The sequence below is a fragment of the Equus quagga genome, chromosome 4 (assembly GCF_021613505.1).
Source record: "Equus quagga isolate Etosha38 chromosome 4, UCLA_HA_Equagga_1.0, whole genome shotgun sequence".
NCBI classification, from domain to species: Eukaryota; Metazoa; Chordata; class Mammalia; order Perissodactyla; family Equidae; genus Equus; species Equus quagga.
In genome coordinates, this window is record NC_060270.1 from 77,590,593 (window position 1) to 77,611,190 (window position 20,598).

At 42.0% G+C, this 20,598-nt stretch overlaps 1 protein-coding gene across 6 annotated transcripts in view; it reads right to left on the reverse strand.

Moving 5' to 3' along the window:
* Positions 1-20,598, reverse strand: part of NCKAP5 (NCK associated protein 5) — a 916,311-nt gene that overhangs the window by 289,557 nt on the left and 606,156 nt on the right. For all 6 annotated transcript variants that reach the window (XM_046659632.1, XM_046659633.1, XM_046659634.1 and 3 more), the window contains one exon: positions 15,029-15,116. In XM_046659632.1, the coding sequence (XP_046515588.1) occupies positions 15,029-15,116 (88 nt within the window). The remainder of the gene's footprint in view (positions 1-15,028; positions 15,117-20,598) is intronic.

Consider the following 20,598-nt stretch of genomic DNA (forward strand, 5'->3'; position numbering starts at 1 on the left):
ACCCCTGACAGCAGCAGGAAGCTACCACTTGAGGTATTTCTTTGTCATTGAGTGGGATGTACATTCTGACAAGCCACTTGTAGCCACAGTTGGAGCAGAGAGGCAGAGAGCTGTTTGGTGAAGACACTTGTAACCCTGCCAGATGACTCATCTTGGTAAGAGAAAGAAGGAAATTCAGATAAATGAACAAGAAATAAGAATGATCCTAAAAGATAACTAGAAAAGTCAGAACACATATATGAAAAGTAAGATAAATGTGCATCAAAAACTTGAGTACCCATTTTCTTCATGCAAAATCTCTCTGCATTTAAAAATAATGAACTTGGCAAGTTGTGGTTCCTGAGACAAATGGCTCTCCCAGAGGTCTTCCAACTGATTCCAGCAAATAGTCAAGATCCCACGAATGGTCATCTTAGTGCTAAGCAACCCTCTGTTGCCACAGAGAGGCGAAAAATATAAAACTAGCTACTGAACTGGTTTCTAGTTCCAGATCTGCCACTCATGGGCAGTATGGCCTTGATAAAGCCCCTTGGTTATCTGTGACATTGTTTCCTCACATGCAAAATGAACGAGCTGGAGGGGCTGGCTGGTGGGGTAGTGGTTTAGTTTGCACACTCCACTTTGGTGGCCCAGTGTTCATGGGTTTGGATCCTGGGTGTGGACCTGCACAACACTCATCAAGCCATGCTGTGGCCGTGTCCCACATACAGAGTAGAGGAAGATTGGCACAGATGTTAGCTCAGTGACACCCTTCCTCAAACAAAAAGAGGGAGATTGGCAATGGATGTTAGCTCTGGGCCGATATTCTTCACCAAAAAAATCAAAAAAATGAACTAGCTGGATATTGGAGGTAACTTTCTGTCTCCTGAGCACCGAAGACTTGCTAGCTATCCTTTTCAGGTCCATATAGTGACTGACCTTCACGTGTCACAGTACAACTCTTTCCTTAGAAAATCATGGGTAAGAGAGGCTCGCAACCTTGTGCACAGCCACACAACAATAAACAGCTGGTAAACATGGCTTATGCTCCTGGCTACCCTAAGAAATTATGATTATCTGACCCCTTCCAAGCAGCCCTGGTCTCCAAGATACCAGATGATCACTTTATAGACTCTTCCCGTAACTAAAAACACTAGCCCAGAAGCACTCGCTCGGTAACTCTGGCTATGCAGGAAGGATGCTGCCCAGTTTTCATGGTCTCTCAGCCCATCAAACTCAGCTGGCTTTGTGCACCCAGAAGTATCTCAGACACCGGTAAAGAGTCAGAAGCAATTATGGTTCAGCCCCATCTGAAAACTCAGCTCCAAGTGGAAAGCTTTGAACTTGTTGAGCTGAAAGGGATTGGGGGATTTCATCGTGAGCATCAGCCCTGGGGCCAGGCTGCCCACATCCTCTCTGCTAAGCTTATACTGTCTTTCCAGGGCCTGCCTTTCACTATGTCAAGGACAAAGTCTTAGTTTGGAACTCTCTAAAAGCTGCTAATCGTTCTAATTTTAAAAAAGGAAAATAGGCCTCAAGCTTAGTTAACAAGCAACACTAATTAGGGTGAATTTAGAATCTTGCCTTGTTTTCATGGTGTCCATGGTTCCCTCCTATTTATGTGAAATGATTTTCATTTCATTTCAGTGAAATGATTTTCCATTTCCAGCAGGGCCTCCCCACCAGCAGGGTTTTCCTCAACACTTCTGTTTCCTCAGACATCTTCACTAGCTCTCACTCCATCCAGTCTGGGGTCTCTGACCTGGGTCCACCTTACGCTCCAGTCATTTTCCTGAGTGAACCATGACCTACGTGTCCGATGTTCTCCCAACAGTGTTGCCTTCTGACCCCTCACTGCCTCCTCAGCAATGAACTCACTACCAACCTATGGACGGAATATGGCTGGGATGAGTTTCCCAGAGCCCTGAGAGGTTAAGTAAATCCTCAAACATTATACAGCTTGTGAGTGGCTCAGTCAGGATCTGAGCCCAGGCTGTTGGCCTCTAAAGGCTTTAAGGTTACCCATAACCCTCTGATTTCTCTCACCAGAGTACCCATAATCCTTTGCTGTACCTCACTGTGATACCCATAATCTTCCGCTATCTCTCATCACAGTACTCAGAGAACGAGAGGGCCTTTCCATGTATCTGATTTTTACTTTCTTCCAAGGACCAACTCAACTCCCACCTTCCCCAGAAACTCAATGTAGCTCCTAAACACAAGGTACGAGTTGGCCACTCTGGTGGAAATGCTGATGGTGGGTTAATGAAAACAAGATCCTGGCTATAGAAGCTTTAGCATGATGAGCAAGTAAAGAAAAATCCAGCTGAATCTAATGCCTTGGGTGCAGTGGTTCTTAACCCAGGCTGCACTTTAGAACGGACCTACAGAGATTTAAAAAATCCTCATGCCCAGGCTACACCCCAGATCACTTAAATCAGAATCCCTGGGGTGGAACCAGGACATCACTTATTTTTAAAACTCTCCAGATGATTCCAAGGCACAGCCAAATTTGAGAACCACTGATGTAGAATGTAATTAATGCTACCCCTGCTAGAGGATGGGATTGGGAACCAAAAGACCAAGTCCACTGCAGCCTGACACTGTATGATGCTCATAAGTCAACTTCCTTTGTGAACCTCAGTTTCCTCACCTGTAAACTGAACTTGAACTTTCTGTCATTCCTATTTTGAAAGGTTGAGGTGAGGATCAAATGACATGACTCTGTGAAAATATAAACTGTAAAACATATTAATTATTACAGTGGAAATTTTCACTACCAATCCTCCAATGGTGAAGTTCAAATTCTCAAGAGAGAAAAGGTAATAAAAATGCATAGAGTAAAAAACATAATACTAGTAGGGTTAGGAACATTAAATATAGTCACTCAAGAGACATACAGCCTACTTCCTTTTGTAAGGATATATTTACAAGTTATTTTGTAAATGAAATATAAATGGTTGTAGGAGAATATGTGCAATGGAATTGTTTTCAGATCATCACTTGTAATTACAGTAGATGGTTTCTAAGGCAGACTAAGGTTTAGTGTTGCCCTTAATAGGAAGAAATGAATTTACTGTGCTAATTTATCAATTTAGCGTAGAAGCAAAATTTATTGGGGGGTGGGGTGGCAAACTACTAAACAGAACGCATTTGGAAAAACACGTATTTGGATTTGCTTACAAAACCATGGAATCATCATGAATGATGATCGATTTTTGGCTATTCACTTAGACAAGAGAAGAATATAAGCCACTATATGACCCCAATTCAACTGGCTTGCTCCAAAAGTTCCTGTGAACTGGTCAGTTTGACACTTGGTACACTCCATAGAAGGCGTGCAGTGAATGGCACTGGGACAGTATCCCCGACCTTCAACAGTTCTTGTGAAAATTCAATGAGCACACACTTGTAAAAGGATTGGAATATGCCTGGGTCATGATAGTACCAGCTTGAGTCTGGGTCCTGAGAGTATGAGGGCAGGAGGACAAAGAGGAGCAGTGGTTTCCTTCTCCTTCTGTATGCATCTGGCACTTGGCAAACAATAGAAATGATGGTTATAAGTAGCATTTGCCAGCTTGTTCTTCACTTCTGTATCCCTACGCTACTTCCTAACACCTCTCCCTTCTGTCCAGGGTGAAGTCTCACCCAGACTTAATCAACACAGAGGTTTATAAGCTCCTAAATTACTGTAGGAAAATTACTTTTCTGTCTCCTTCTCTCCAAATCCCACATCCTAAATTCAAGTTTTCTGAGATGTGTTGATAGAGCAAAGCCCTCAGATTTAACTGGTTCACACTAGCATGTAAATGACTTACCCTTAAGTATTTATCTTCTTGATTCTTCCTTTCTTACATGGAATGATGCTTTAATGGATGGAGTTTCAGAGAAACATATCTCAGTGAGAAAATATTAGTAGACAGGGTCTATGGATGACAGGATTGTGCAGTGGGAGAAGATACTGCCAAAAAGGCCAGTCCTATCTGGGAACCTGACCATGGGTTTAGCACTCCTGAAATGTCCACATCTCTTACGGTTCCATTATTTTCTCCAATTCTGAACCTTTAGGTTTCTAACAGCTTCCATGGTGCTAGCTGCTAAGGTAGGCTAGAGTCGGGCAGGGTAAGAGGAAGAATTTGGCTGTGCAAAGAGAAAGAGCAGAGGAGTAGTGAGATAGAGCTAGATGTACAATAAGAATAATGGCCACCGTTCGTTGAATACTTAACGTGCGCTATGCACGTGATCACACAGTATCTCCAACTGTTAGATGAACTCATGTCTGAGGAAGCACTTTGAAAAGAGCAGACTTTCCATTTAGTCTTATTATACCCATTATGGAGAAGAGAAAAGTGAGACTCAAATTGATTAAATTGCCCAAGAGGACAAAATAAATGGAATGAGAAAAATGGGATCCACTTCCAGGTCTGTCTGACCCTGAAAATTTCTTACTTTAATTCCCTTTCACATACTCTCCAACCATAATCCCTTATATATATGTGGTCTTTAGAAAGTGAGGGGCTGCTGAGAGTTCATGGCATTCTTTTGGATGGTCTACAACTTTCCTTTCCTCAGAGTTTCTTCCCACTATCAGTCTAAATTAGCTCTTACATAGGGAAAAGAAGAAATACTGAGCACTGTTCGCATCTATATTTGAATGAGTGGCCGACAGATTGACATGGAGTGAAGGGGACAATGTGTGTTCAGGGAATTTCTCCCCTATCCTTACCCTTTCAGAGCTCGAGGAGTTTACGAAGCCTAGAGCACAGGGAGCAAATCCTCCACCTCTGGACACTGGGACAGCCAGCACAGGTCTTCAGTGACCTAAGATTAGATAATCTCTCCTTCCAGGCAATAGCAAGAGTATTGGTGGGAGGGAACAATTAATGAATTTCCATTGACCTTCTATATTCCGCTACATCCTGTAAGTCTAACTTCCTTATGAATCTTCTCCCTGCACTCCTCCTCAGAGAGTTGAGCTGGCTAGAAAAGATCTTCATGATCATGGTGTTGACTGAGTCACAATCCTAGTGACATAAACAATCATCTGGGGAAATTCTTAAACAAACCAAGGCCCAGGCTTGGCTGCCACAGACTCTGTGGAATCATTCTGGGTCGGGGCGCAGGCAGGTTGAGAATTTGATCATAGTCTAATATCTTGTCTCACAGTTGAGTTCTGAAGAAGATACTTTTTTGGCACAGGGCCACTATTTCCAAACCTGGAAACTGCTGTGCAAAGCTCAGGTCCAAGCTTCTACATGAACAAGGGCTGTGTTTCTGCCTCCTCACGTAAACCTGTCAGGTAAATTAACACCTGAGTCCTGCAGTGGCTTCAATGCAGATAGCAGAGCCCTGGACAGAACACTTTCCTCTCACCCCACACCTGCTGATTCCTCTTCAGTGCCAGGCTGTGCTCACTGTGCAGACAAAAATCAATAAGGACAATATAGCTGAACGGTTACTGTATAAGAGAGATCTCAGTAATGAAAGTGTATTTTTCTCTGGCAGGTGCTTTCCACTTCTTTCTTAACTATTTCCTAATTCCAAAATTGTACATTTTTCCCTACAGACTACCTAACCTCCATTTCATAAAGCACTGGTAAGCTAACTCTAAAAAAAAAAAAAGAAAATTACAGTTTTGTAGCCTCAGGTGAGTTAAGATAATAGGACCAAAGTTCAAGGACTGATACCATCGTGATTTTGTTCTGTTCAAATTCATTTGTTCTCTAAGAGGAAGAAATAATAGATATGCCTAGTTAATGATCTGAAGTGCCCAAAGTATTTGCCAAAGCCACAGAGTTACTAAAGGGCAACATTCTATCCACAGGACCGTCCAACCTGAAACACTATCTGGGTATTGGAAATAAAGTCTGGCCCTGTGCTGAGACGAGCTGAGGAACGTGGCTCGTGTTCATTGACAATAACCGGCTCACCTGTACGAAGAGAAGGTGCTTTCCAGGGCAGCATTTTATTCATAGGTTACATTTCTTTTAGCGGAGAGACCATATTCTGCTTTTACTTGGTAAGAGTTCAGTTTAGGGTCAAAACATCTAACAGAAAAAGTATTCATGTCTGAGCACAGAATTCAGGTAGAAATTGAGAATGAGAAAGGAGAATCAGACCCATTAAACCAGGGCCTCTAAATTCCCAAGAAGGACATAGGTAACTATTTAAACTCTTAGTGATATTATTTAAAACTGCTCTATTCCTTTCAAAGTATGTAATATGACTTTGGGTTTACAGAGGTGAATGCTCTCTGTAGTCAGTGTGCTAACACGTCGGTGCTCCCAAATGAGACTGTTTTGAAAACTTCTGGAATTCTGGAAAGTATTTCTGTAGGGTGTAAAACCATAAATTCACCTTGTATAATAATTTCAAAGAGAAAAGAACTATTTTAAGAAGGGCAATGTTTTTGGCTGTACTGAATCTCATCACACCCTTCGGCTTTGAGAAGTCCTGCCTTCTCTATCTAAACTTATTATAGGAATAGAGGATGTTGCTTAAAACAAAACAAAAAAGAACAAAAAGAGGAAGGAAGAAAACTGCTTCCTCAAGGAACAGTTTCAGCCCTTTAAAACTTAACACAATAAAAATACTCCCTTTATTACCATTCCTCACTTCAGCAGCTATCCAAAGTTCAGAGCAATTCAAAGAAAAGGCCACATTTCCTAAAGCAGAATCAAAGGCACTTGAGACTTCCTGAGATTACAGGCCACAGACACAAAGAAAAGCACTCAAAAATATTTCAGATCCTATTTCGTATTATAATTTTATAAATACCTGTGCAAAGACTTTGCTACTCTCTCAACAGATACTCAGAGAATTTTAGACCATTTTTCCAACTGGTGTGCACTTACTGAATGTACTCATCGCTGATCTATGTATTTGCATTTGTTCACCACATTTTGTTTAGAGAAAAAAAGAAAAAAAAGAAACACTCTTCTGAATAACTTGTATGGATTACAGACAAGCTCTCTAAAGAGTTCTAAAGACTTCAGTTCTGTTGGCTAATTAACTGCCTGGGCACTCACTGAAACAACATTGTGTGGCAAAGAATGAGGATAGACGCACATGGCACGCACTGGACTGAGAATTGGGCTCTGCACTTAAACTCGGTGTTCTCCTTTGCGAAATGAGGAAATAGGGATGGGGGAATGGATGGTACTGGTTTCCAACACATCTGTGGACCAGAGGAATCCAAATGACCCATAAGACTTGGAAATGAAAACAAAACAGATCTTCTAAATCAGAGGATACAAGGACGCGCCCAGATAGCTGAATCTGTTATGATTCTGATACTCAAGTGACCTGATACTCAGCCAGGAAATTGAGTCAAGAAACTTACAACTCCTGCAAACCACCCATGCTGCCATTCTACCTTGCATTCACATATGTTTATGAAAAGAATGCGGGGCCGGCTCCGTGGCCAAGTGGTTAGGTTCACAGGCTCCACTGCGGCGGCCCAGGTTTCGGATCCTGGGCGCGGACATGGCACCGCTCGTCAGGCTACGTTGAGGCGGCATCCCACATCCCACAACTGGAAGGACCTGCAACTAAGATATACAGCTGTGTACGGGGGGGTTTGGGGAGATAAAGCAGGGAAGAAAAAAAAGATTGGCATCAGTTGTTAGCCCAGCTGCCAATCCTTAAAAAAAAAAAAAAAAATGGAATTATGTTAGAAGTCCGGAAAATTCACACTTTAAATATACTAGGAATATTGCTATTTAAAAGAGCTTTCTTAGAAAAGGTATCTTTTCTAACTGATTGTTTACTATAATTTTTCAAGCCAAACTTCTCTTTCTAGCGCACCTAAATTTTTTAATTTGCTTAAAGTACACATAAATCATTACAGGGAAAGGGGGAGGTAAAGTTTGAAGTCAAAAATTTCCTCAAAAAAAGTTCCTAAAGTTTAAAGTCAAAAATTTCCCCTGATTAGAATTGCAATTTGTGAAACATGTAACATCTCTACCAGGCAGGCCTTGAGCTTCAGTAAGGAAGGGCCCAGCCTATGTCACGTGTTTTCCACGTACATAAAAGGAATTGGATAAATACTTGATGGTTGACAGATTTTAGGATAATTGAAAGGTTCCCTTCCCCAAAGCATTAGCTGCTTAATCACATCCAAGAATACTTTTAACGAATTATTTAGGGAAAACATCATTTTGATTTTCAGTTAGATCACTTTAAATGGAAATGACTTGGGTAACACATTATAGTGCCTTAAACGCAGGCTAAGGGATCAATGACTGAGCATAGACCACTATTGGAAACAAGGGAGCTGGGCTCAGAAAACACACACGGCTCTCCTGAACCAGGGGGCAGAGAGTGAAGAGGAGAACAGAGGTAAACCTGGACATCACGGCAACGTCACCGAGCCCCCCACCCCCTCTCCGTGTGCTCTCCTGGGACAGTGACTCAGTGCACCTCTTAACAAAGTTCCTGCCCTCTGTTCTTATGGTGACCTACTCAGCCAGCTAGAAGCGTGCAAAGGAGCTCAAGTGACCTAACATTGGTGATGTGTAACTTTGGGCAAGCAATTAAACTTTCCTGTGCCTCAGTTTCCTTTTCTGTAAAACGAGGAAAATAATGGTACCTATTTCAAAGGGTTCTTGTGAAAATTCAATGAGCACACACTTGTAAAAGGATTGGAATATGCCTGGGTCATGTAGGTGCTCAGTAAGCGTGGGCTAGCAGTGGGTGACAGTGCCACAGGCAGGTGCCCTCTGTGCCACACTTCCCATAGACCAGGCCTCATGGGATTGCAAAGTAGCCTCAAAATCCCAGAGTTCTAAAAGAAAGAACAAACCCTAAAAATCACCTTGCTGTTCTAAGGGTTGCCCTTTGTCTAGCACATGTTTTATTTAGTCCATGCACAAAAAAAAATAGCTTTGGGGCTGGCCCGGTGGCACAGTGGTTAGGTTCACACACTCCACTTTGGTGGCCCGGGGTTCACAGGTTTGGATCCTGGGCACAGACCTACATACTGCTCATCAAGCCATGCTGTGGTGGCATCCCACATATAAAACAGAAGACTGGTACAGATGTTAGCTTAGCAACAATCTTCTTCAAGCAAAAAGAGGAGGATTGGCAACAGATGTTAGCTCAGGGCCAATCTTCCTCCCACCAAAAAATACAGAAATAAGCCTTATTTACAGACTAGGAAACTGTCCATGAAAACCTGAAATTTCATCTTCTTTTGAAACATGTGGCTATCTGTCTACACTGGTGTGTACTTCTTGGTCATCTGAATCTGCTGCAGGTGGGCTGTGGCTACTGCCTTTAGGCCAGAAAGAAGCTCTCCAGTTTACCACAGTCTCCACCACTCCCTACTATCCTTTGTCATTAAACCAGGTGTGAGTTGCTACTGTATGATTTTCAAAAGGAAACCTTTTGTCTTTTAATTAAAAAAACAGTTCTCTCTGTACCTATTTCCTTATCAAAAGTGGACAAATAGAATGTAAATCCCTAGAGGACATTTGATTTTTCTCTTACGTGGCCCAATTTAACCATTTATATTATTTCACAACAGTGGGTATTTGTGTTTATGATCCCTAATCTAGTCCAAAACCTCATCTTTTACAAATATGAACAATAAGGAACCCAGAGAGTTTAAATGATGATCTGATGTCGTAAGTCTTACTGGTGGCAGAAAGTGTACCCACACGCAGGTCCTTTTTCCCCTCATTAATGTTTCCACTTGTCCGTCCGCTTTTTTCTTTCTGAAAGAATTAGCTGACATGGGTTTAATTCATGTTCCATGTGGAAAAGCAGAGACAAGAGGAAGTATACCAGCTACAACAATGAAGCACAGAAGGTAGCTACGGACACAAGAGGACCGTAAATGGGGTAATCCACCATTAGCGTTAGGATTACTCATATCTTTCTCAGGCTGCCTGTGTTTAAATACTTTGACAGATGAAGCTGAAGGAATGATGCCCCTTGTCCAACCAGTTGCTCCAGTTCATTTATGCTTAATTGCCCCCTTTTGCATCCAATCATAATTTTTTTCTAACGTAAGTTTCCTAACCTCCTTAACTAAATGAATTAGTGACCTGGTTGACAAGAATATATAACACGACACATAAGAAACCCCGAAATACCTAGAGAGAATGCGCTGGACAGAGAAACAAAGCAGAAGAGAAACTGAAGACGTTTCCACTTATTCAGGCTCCTCTTCAGACAATCTTCTGAGGTCTTTTATTTCCCCTAATGAAATGAGTCTGTCATAGGTGCTGGGTATGACACTGTCCCTGCACGTAATGACAGCATTTCTCTTACACATGTGCATGTCTCACCCACGGGAGAAATGCCAACTATGAACATTGTATGGCTTATTAACTTACCTCTGTTTAATTTCATTTATTTTTTGTATTTTGAGACAGTGACTTTCTGATCTGGGCAGTTCCAACTGTGCTCACTCCCCACCCTGCCATCAAATTATCCCAGCGATAACTCCTCTGTTTTATTCTATGCCTCTCATTTAGGAAAGTCTGTGATTTATTTCTAGTTCCACCACTTAGCATTTGCCAGAATTGAAACAGGCCTCTTTGAGACTCATCTTTATAACGAGCATGATAATATCTATTTTAGAGGCTGCTGGAATAAACAAATGAGATCCATTTTCTGTAAGCACTTTGTAAACTGTAAAGCACCAAACATATGCGTCCTGACAGTCAGATGTTGTTGTTAAAATACCGGGGACACAAGACGTTCCGAGAAAGGCAGGCTGCGGACTCACAAGGAAGCTCATGACTCTTGAGTCCACTTCAAGAGAAAACAGAGGGGTCGGCCCCGTGGCTGAGTGGTTAAGTTCGCGCGCTCCACTCCGGCTGCCCAGGGTTTCACCAGTTCGGATTCTGGGTGTGGACACGGCACTGCTCATCAGGCCACGTTGAGGCAGCATCCCACATGCTACAACTAGAAGGACCCACAACTAAAATATACAACTGTGTACTGGGGGGATTTAGGGAGAAAAAGAAACAGAAAAAAAGAAAAAATGATTGGCAACAGTTGTTAGCTCAGGTGCCAATCTTTAAAAAAAAGAGAGAGACTGAAAGAAAAGAGAAATGGATTACTAAAAATAAGTTGCAGGCAGAGTCCTCAGGGAGAGTAGTGCGGTAGGTTTGGTGGCATCTTCCTTCATGTCCCTGGAACCCATGCAAGCTGATATTTGGGCTCCTATTACATTGCATATATCTGACTATTTGCCTTCTCTTGCCCTCCCCAGCACCCTATAAAATGAGCTTTCTAGGAAAAGGCCTCTATCAAGCAGGCATCTTTGTATCTCCAGCACTTAGCCAATGTCTGCTGGGTACTGCCAGCTTGCTAGGTGAATGTATTACTTAGTGTGATAGACAGAATAATGCCCACCTCCCCTACCAAAGACGTCTACATCCTAATCCCCAAAACCTGAGAATATGTTACCTTACATGGCAGAAGAGATTTTGCAGACGTAATCAGATTAAGGATCTTGAGATGGGGAGATTATCTGGTTGGGCCCAATATAATCATACAGTCCTTATAAGAGGGAGAGAGGAGGGCCAAACTCAGAAAAAGGAGATATGACAGTGGAACCAGAGGTTGGAGCGACGCACTTTGAAGATGGAGGAAAGAGCCACAAGCCAAGAAAGGCTAGAATCCGGAAAAGGCAAGGAAACCATTCTGCCATGAAGCCTCCAGAGAGGACCCAGCCTTGCCAACACGATGATTTTAGACTTTTGACCTCCAGAATTATAAGAAAATAAATGTGTGTTGCTTTAAGCCATTAAGTTTGTTAAAGAAGCACTAGGAAACTAATACATTTAGGCAAGAAAGTAAATGAATAACTGTCATCTAAGTGAATAAATGAGCAAATAAATGAATGGATGGGTGAATGGAGAGAGCTCTAGACAGAAAGCAGAAAGGCTTAGGTTCTGGTCCCAACTTAGATAATAAGCAGCTGGGTAACCTGGGCCACATCATTTAACCTCTCTAGAATTCCTCAGCATCAAGAGCTGAGGCCATGCAGGCAGATCAACTAGGGTTCAGATCCCTTCTAAGCTACCTCCAGGCTGTGCTCCTTTGGGCAAGTGCTCACCTCTCTGAGCCTATGTCCATATCTGTAGGACAGGGATGGTGACAGTACCTCCTGCGCAAAGTTGTTGTGGGGACTGAATGAGCTACAATCTCATCACATTCTGTGAGACTCTGAAGTAGGCAAATTTGAAATTGTGGTCACATAAAAATGTTATTATGTCACTTCATGCACAAAATTTGAAATCATGCAAATTTCCCAAATCAAAAAAGAGTCAGGAACTGCACAATGGCAAAGGTGGTAAACCGTAAACTCCCCACTGCCAGCTGGTAGGAATGCTTCGGCTGCTGAACAGAAACACTCACCATCCTTTGAGAGAATCCATGTTGAATTATGCAAGTTATAAAGTACACAAGTAACAAACGATGAGAGGTCTTCAAGAACACACCCCTCGAACAAAATATGACCACCCTTTAATGCATGCAAAGCAATTAGCTTGAGCCTGGGACACAGAAAGCTATTACTCTGCTGTTATTACACTAGCTCAGCGATAAAGGCCTCAGAACAAACACTTCCACGATGGAAAATGAAACGAACTCCAGGTTCCCATGGGCCTAAGCTTTACATGGGCCTCTGGCTCTGTCAGAGAAATCTTGCACTTGGAAAATCTGAGTCAGGTGTGCTAATGACACCCCATATTAGGAAGCAATAAATTTCCCAGCTCTTACTGGAAGCACAGAATTTGCCTTCAGGGAGGTGTTACCTATGTGCTCCACTTGTATTACCATGTACATCTTGCACAATAAATTTTGCTATGATCAGCCATATGTAGAATACTACAATTTGTGACGACGGGGTCCTCCCTGAGACTCAGTGCCCCCAGCAACACTTCTCTTTTTTTCCTTCTCTCCATTCTCATTTCTTGAATTCCCAGAGAACAAAGTTATGCCTATTACATACTAGAAGCTCAATAAATATCTGTTGAATGTATACATGATCTTTATGAGTCATGTAACCCATGTCCGTCTCCCATTTTCTACATAATGAGCCCAAGGCCAATTAGAGCAATACTGAAAAATCCCCTCTGTGTAGCATTAATTCAAATTAACATCCATCTCCTCCCTAGAGAGGCAGAGAGGGGGAGTAGATTGAAAACACATTTTTTAAAGTATATCTGTTTTTCTAAGTAGCTTCCAGATCCAAAAATGAGTTCTGATGATGATATTAAGTGTTTACACTGCAGGTTTGGCTAATAACTGAAGGAAAGATTAGAAAAAAATGATCAAAAGAAAATTAGAACCTGGATGAAATAGAGCCACAGTGAGGAGATTGGAAAAAGCACAAGAGCGAGGCTGAATTATTTAGTTATAAGTGAAGTCTGGTGTTACATGTGAGGGGGAACAAATGACAAGTTTCAGATTCATATGATCCTTCTAGGCTGCACAGAACCGCTTACTACAGAATCTAGTCCCATTTTTTACTTACACCTCCATTTCTTACCAAAGCAGATATACTATCTAGGAGAGACTCAGGGCTGGCAGGACTTGAATCCTTATCCCAACTTTAGACAACCACACGTCAGCAAAAGCTGAGCACGCATTCCCATGTAAAGGCCCCCCCCTCAAGAAGAATCTAAACTCTTTCCCTAGAAAGGAATTTTAGTGATTTTTCTACTGTGTTTATGGAGCTAACTTTAACCTCCTTTGAGGTAGCTTTAGCAACTCCTAGCACTATTTTCACTGGAAACAGAGAACAGTTGTCCCCATTGTCATAAGTAGCCCTGTATGTGTTTCAAGAGTCAACTATTTCGGACATAGACTTCTTAAGACTAACTCTGCCTAGATCTTAACTTAATGTGATACTATGACTTTTATTATCAGATTCCTCCCAATCTTCTTCATAACAAGCTGGGTTATACAGCCCTGAACCCATGAATTCAGGGAAGCCAGTGAGAAATTATCTTTACCAACTGGTTCCTATGCTTGCCCCCTAAACTCACTTACTCTTTAGCTAGCAAAACCTAGGGCTGCTCAGTGATTACCTCAAATTTCTGCCTATTTCCTTGCCTTCTTTAGCTTTTTTTAGCTTTCCGTGCATAGTTGTGCAATGGATATTGGGTCTCCATTTGTGATTTTAAGTGATTTTCAATAAAAGTCCTCAATATATTTATATAGAGTGCCTGTGCTCTTTCTGCTGTATTTCTCTTTCCCACCCTGCCTGAGCCTTCTCGTCAGTGTGGCCAACGTGGGTCACACTCACATTAGATGTTCTGCTTCCCAGCCTGGCTACCTTGCTTGTGTTAAAGAACCATGAGGTAAGGGCTATTAGAAGATGAGAAGGGCTTGTTACTTCGTTGACCACTTATTTCCTTTGGACCTCTTGAGCCTCCACATTGCCCAAGATGCAAGGCCAGCCCCATGAGCACAGCACACAAGCACGACCTGATCCAGCTCTTCCATGCACCCTTAGTCTCACCGTCAAACTTTGATCTCACCAGGCCATTATGTAGTTCTCTTGAGCTTCTTATTCTCCATGAGCCTGCGTGGAAATTCACACCACTGCAGCTCTACCTAGGCTTCCCTTTGCCTGGAATGTCCTTCCTCTTGTTCTCTATTCCTCAGGCCCACCTTACATGTCAAAGCTCTGGGAAGTATTCCTTAACTCCTAAGACAGCATGAGTCACTCCCTCCTCTGCATTCTCAAAGAATGTTGTGGTTACCTCTCTTATGGCCCTGACCACAGAGTACTGCAATACTCTTACAGGTCTCTCTGTTTCACTATAAACTCATTTTTTGTACCTTCCTACAACCAAATTGATGATCTCTTTAACTGGAGGGGTTCATTTCAGAAATTCAATTCCAGAAATGAATGAGTTAAATGTGTACATGATTCCTTAGACAGAGGTGACTGTGTGGCTCCCCGCACGGGGATCTAGACCATACTTGTTTATTTATCTCTGGGTGAGGGAAGACAGAGTTGGAGAAATACGAGAAAAACAAGCCAACCAGTACCCAGTCAAGAGAAAAAAACATGGTGTACCTGATAGACCATTATATTAACAGTTTCTTCTTTTTTCTGTTCTGCAGGTCCTTGACTCTGCAATAGATTTCGTACTGTATCTTCCATCCTGAGAAACAAAAAAAATCGAAGAATTTCTTTAAAGAAGGTTTTCCTATTAACACAGGTCTGTTCCAGTTAGTAGAAACCATTCTTTAGTGTATATTTCCTAAGCTTAAACCTGGAAATCTCTTTTCTCTTCTCTCTCCTTCATCTCCTATACTAAAAATCTGTCACGAAGTCATTTAAAATCATTCCTCAGATGTCTCTGGGTTCTTTCTCTTTCTCTTTACCATTCAGGTCCCCAGCCTTGGCCTCCTGCATCTTTACTCATGCAAACATCTTCCAATATCCTCTTCACTTTCAATCATTCTCTTTTAATTTGACACAATGTCACCAGATTAATCTTCCTGAAATACCACTTTGATTTTTTAAAATCAATTTTCAAATTTGACAAATATTACATGAATGCATTTTTGCCATTAATATACTTTATGTCTTTCCATGGTGGTCTTTCTATGTCAGCACACAATCTACTTTATTCTTTTCAACTACTTCCTAGTATTTCATGATGTGAATGCACCATAAATTATTTAGCCATTCCCCTACTGAGGGAATTCAAAATTTTTGCCATTTCAAACAATAAACATCTTTCCACCCATATATAAGAACCCATTTATGAGTATTTCTATGATTATATTATAAAATATACTCTATGTTATAATCCTATTTTGTTTTGAAGATCCCTCTTGAATCCCCCCCCACATTGCCCAAAAGTAGAATAAAACACACACATCAATTTCCAGACACTGTCTCATGTTGTTACTACTTCTTAGAATTCCAACATGCTTTCATCTTCTCATAGCCCATCCATCTTTCAAAACTCACCTCAAGTTTCACTTCCTAAGAAACTTCTTGATTGGTTCCCCACTTCTTTGAATTCTTAGATCTCTATACTTTAAATCATTCATTCCATCACTTAAAAACTCTCCACTTTTGGGGCCGGCCCTATGGCCAAGTGGTTAAGTTCACACACTCTGCTTTGGTGGCCTGGGATTCGCTGGTTCAGATCCTGGGCACAGACCTACATACCACTCATCAGGCCATGCTGTGGTGGTATCCCACATAGAGGAACTAGAATGACCTACAACTAGGATATACAACTATGTACTGGGGTTTTGGGGAGGACAGAAAAAAGACGAAGATTGGCAACAGATGTTAGCTCAGGGCCAATCTTCCTCATCAAAAAAAAAAGAAGAAGAAGAAGAAGAAAAACTCCCCACTTACTTTAGGGCCCAGCCGTGTGTATAGAGGTTAAGTTCAGCACACTCTGCTTTAGTAGCCTGGGTTCGCAAGGCCTGGACCTACACTACTCATCAGCCATGCTATGGCAGCGACCCACATATAAAGTGGAGGAAGACTGGCACAGATGTTAGCTCAGGGCTAACCTTCTTCAAGAAAAAACAAAAAAACTCCCCACTTTAATGCTCAAATTTTTGTCTTCTGAATTATAATATTTGCTATAGAACCATGTCATATATTTCTTAATGTGTCTCCCTCAACTAGGGATAAAATAGGTACTCAGCAGACATTTTATGAATCCTTTGTTAATTCATTTTAAAAAGTACTCAGTACTTACTCTGTCCCAGGCATCTGCCATGTATATTCAAACTGAGTTTGAATGACCTGTCCATGGGGTCCATCCATCAGGATTTACAGACCAGAACTCTGAGAGTAGGATGGCTAATTAAATGCACCAGATACAGTGCTCTCATGATTAGAATCTGAGTTGGTTGTCTCTTCCAGTCCCATCCACAAGCATGTATTTTAGAAGCTCAGTATGACACTAGTTTAAGAGAGTTGTGTGGGAAAGCAAGCTGATCCAGCTTCTCTCTCTTACTGAGGGTTTCTAGCATGGCAAATTAAGGCCTCTAGGGGGCCTACCAATTCCCTGAAGTGGCAAGACCATTTAAGTAATCAAAGTAGTGTGGTTCAAAATGCCAACCTTTCTCATATGACATGTAACTACTTAGCACAGAGTGAAGAAATTGCAGACCAACCGAGCCAGTCCAAACCTGGATTATAACTGGGGAATTCTGTCTTCACAGGGGCTGCCACCAGGACCCACGTAGGATTTCAAGAAGATGGTGGACACTGATTAGGAGTGCTCAGAGAATGATTTGTGACCACACATTTATACAAGACACCTCTTTGTGCATCCAGGCAGAAAGGCAAAATCTGGTCCCTATGTTTTCACAAATCTTATATTATTATTGATAATAAAATTAAACACCACTTTTAACTTGTCAAAGAACTCTCTCATCTATTAATCATTATAATATACTTTTAAAATATCTTTTTCTCTATGTGGTAGATAGGATAGCCGAGGCACAGAAGGTTAGAGCTTACTCATGGGATCATTGTTAGTTGGATAGGGAGTTAGGATTAAACCACTTTTACTCTCTGTAAAGACAGCAGCATCTTTTTGCCAGGCCTTAATGACATTCAGGAAAGTGATTTTAAATGAAGAGTCACAACTCCTATCTCAGAGTTATCTTGGTGAGCACCTACTGAATGCTGAACCCAAGAAGGCAACACCATCATTGCTGACCTGGGGAGAACTTAAGATCTGGTAGAAGAAACAAACTAGGTTTATGTGCAAAAAATATGTGTGAAGAAGTCATGAATTCTGAAATAAGTGATCAGAGCCAAGTTCTGATATTCTATTTCATTTTTTATAAGCAGAGACAATCTCTTGAATGGTAGTGGATTTTCCACAATGTTTGCCAAATTGATCACAAACAAGAAAAGTAATGATACTGGTGATGGCTTGCCCAAGACCACTCAGCTTGTGTATGACAGATCAGGGACTAGCCTCTGATTTTTTAAATATTAGTCTACTTTCTTCCAACCTTAGAACAGAGGCTGGAGGTCTTTCTTATTTCAATCCTTATTTCATTCATTTATAAACATTTGGCTTAAATATGGCCCAATAATTAGAACTCAGTTAAAATAAAATCTTGTCTTTTCTTTTTTAACAACTTAAAATGCAACTCTGTCTCAGTGCCTATCTTGCTGAATTATCTCTCTGTATAATTAAAAGTTCTATGCCCAAGTTGGTGATCAAAAAGAAAACTATCTGTTCAGCTTTCCCTCACTCTTCTCTTTTTTTTTTTTTTGAGGAAGATTAGCCCTGAGCTAACTACTGCCAATCCTCCTCTTTTTGCTGAGGAAGGCTGGCCCTGAGCTAACATCCGTGCCCATCTTCCTCCACTTTATATGTGGGACACCTACCACAGCATGGTGTGCCAAGTGGTGCCATGTCCACACCCGGGATCAGAACCAGCGAACCCTGGGCCACCGAAGCAGAATGTGCACTCTTAGCTGCTATGCCACCAGACCGGCCCCTCCCCCATTCTTCTTGACTTTATAGTTAAAAAAAAAAAAAAGGAAAAAGAGTGTCGATAGGAAGCTGTTAAACAGAATCTCAGGCAGCCCAGACCCACAGTAATACTGTGAACACTTTCCTGGCACTACTTCATGATTAATTAAAACCAATTACATTTCTAAGCTACAGCTTGGAACAGAGTTGCAGGGACCCATATCAACTCTGGGTAAAAAATTAAGTTGTCTCATCTTTTCATAACCTTCATGAATCTGGTCACAGAGAAAATATTTTGAACCTGCTGAGAATATACCATTACTTATTCCCCGATGACACCTTCGTTTTTTTTAATTCTCATTTAGCAAACTTCTCTATTTATTTTCCTGAAAATCAAAGACTGTGAAGCATCATCCATTGTTGTCTGATGCCCAATGACATTCTACTTCATTTTATTATTTTGATAGCTGATGTATGAGCAACTGCATTACTAGTCTGCACAGAGAACAATTCCACCATCTGTTTCCCAAAAGCGACTAAAAGTAAGCCAATTTCTTTCTTCAGGTCAGACATGGGCAGAGGGTTTTTTTTTTAAAGTTACTGATTCATGCAATTTACTGTTAAACAGTGACCTTAATCAATGTTTTCTAGTTCTCTTTTTTCCTTTTGTTCAACCTGAGACTAAGCCCTTTCTTCCCCTAAATACTGGTCAGGTAGCTGTCATAACTAAAAATATATATAGGTCTAAATTATACTTAGTGAGATGTAATAAGTCCTACTGTATATTTAGAAAGGTAAGTCCTACACAAGTCAGAAAAAATAAACCAAATTTATATGCAAATAGTATATTTCAGGTAACATAGATATAAATGTAGGAATTTCATTTAATTAAAAATAGATTCCGAGATCTCGTCAAGATGGCAGTGTAGGCAGACTCTGAACTCACCTCCTCCCACAAACACAACCAGGTTACAACTATTTGTGGAAAAATTACCCCGGATTGAAAACTGAAAACTGGATAAAAAGAAGCTCCACAACAAGGGACAGTCCTGACTAAGGCAGAAGAGGCAGTAATTCCTGCCGGAGAGGAAAAAAGCCACCTTTGGGAACAGCGGAGCTTCTCAGCTGGCCAGGTGGGAGCCACCCTAAGGTAAGCAGCCCTCCCTGGAGGAGTGAGGTCTGGAGCAGGGGCCGATACTGCTATAAGCATCCTTCAGACTCAGCGCAACTGAGACGGGGGTCTTACTGTCTGTCTTTGCTGGCTATTAACTGCAGCGAGGATACCCCCAGAAAAGCTATTGGCCAAAAGCCGAAAAGATCTGGGACTTAAAGGGTCCACGCACAAACTCACTCATTGCAGCAACCTAAAATCACCAGAGAGAAGTCTGACAGTCCTTTGGTGAAACGAGACTCACCTGGTGGGCTCTGGGGGCATCTTGGTGAGAGGAGGATCCTCTCCGGAGACTGAGACATTGGTGGGGGCCATTGTTCTGAACTGATACAGATGTGCTGACACAGACCCCAGTGAGCACCATTGAGGTTCATCCGTTGGCCTGTTAGCCCAGGATTCTGCCATGCCCACTAGAGCACAGATTTAATCCAGTTCAGCCAGGGCAGGCAACCCGCCCTAGGGACTGACCCCATCTAACAGCAAGCCCTCAGGCTACTTTTCAGCCTGCATTTACTGGGTGCCTTGATCCTCTACAGGCAGGCAAGGGTGTCTGCCTGAGTGCGGCAGGGCCTGTGTGAAGACCAGGTGAACTGTGGGGGGCATTGGTGGAGGGGTGGGAGCCTCTGCAGTGCAGTGTTGGGGTATGCTCCAGGGGGTTGAGAAGTATGCATGGACCAGGACTGTGTTGTGGTGTGTGGTCCTGTGGGAGGTGAGGCTTAGCAGCAGCAGCAGACCTGTGCTTCACAAATAGCCATAAAAAGGATCAGCCCCACCTTCCAAAGCCTGAAACAATTGAGCGCTCCTTGCCTAGGGCTAGCCCCACTCAGCTGCACTCCTAAGAGAACTGACAACAGCCTTGTAGGCCTGAGGCTTATTGCAACTGTAAGCCCCTGGGCCTAGCAACCAGCTACACTGGGTATCAGCCAATTAAGAGGAAATTTGTAATAGGACTGTGCTGATAGACTTTCTAGCCAACGGTGCTGAGGCTTCCCAAACTGG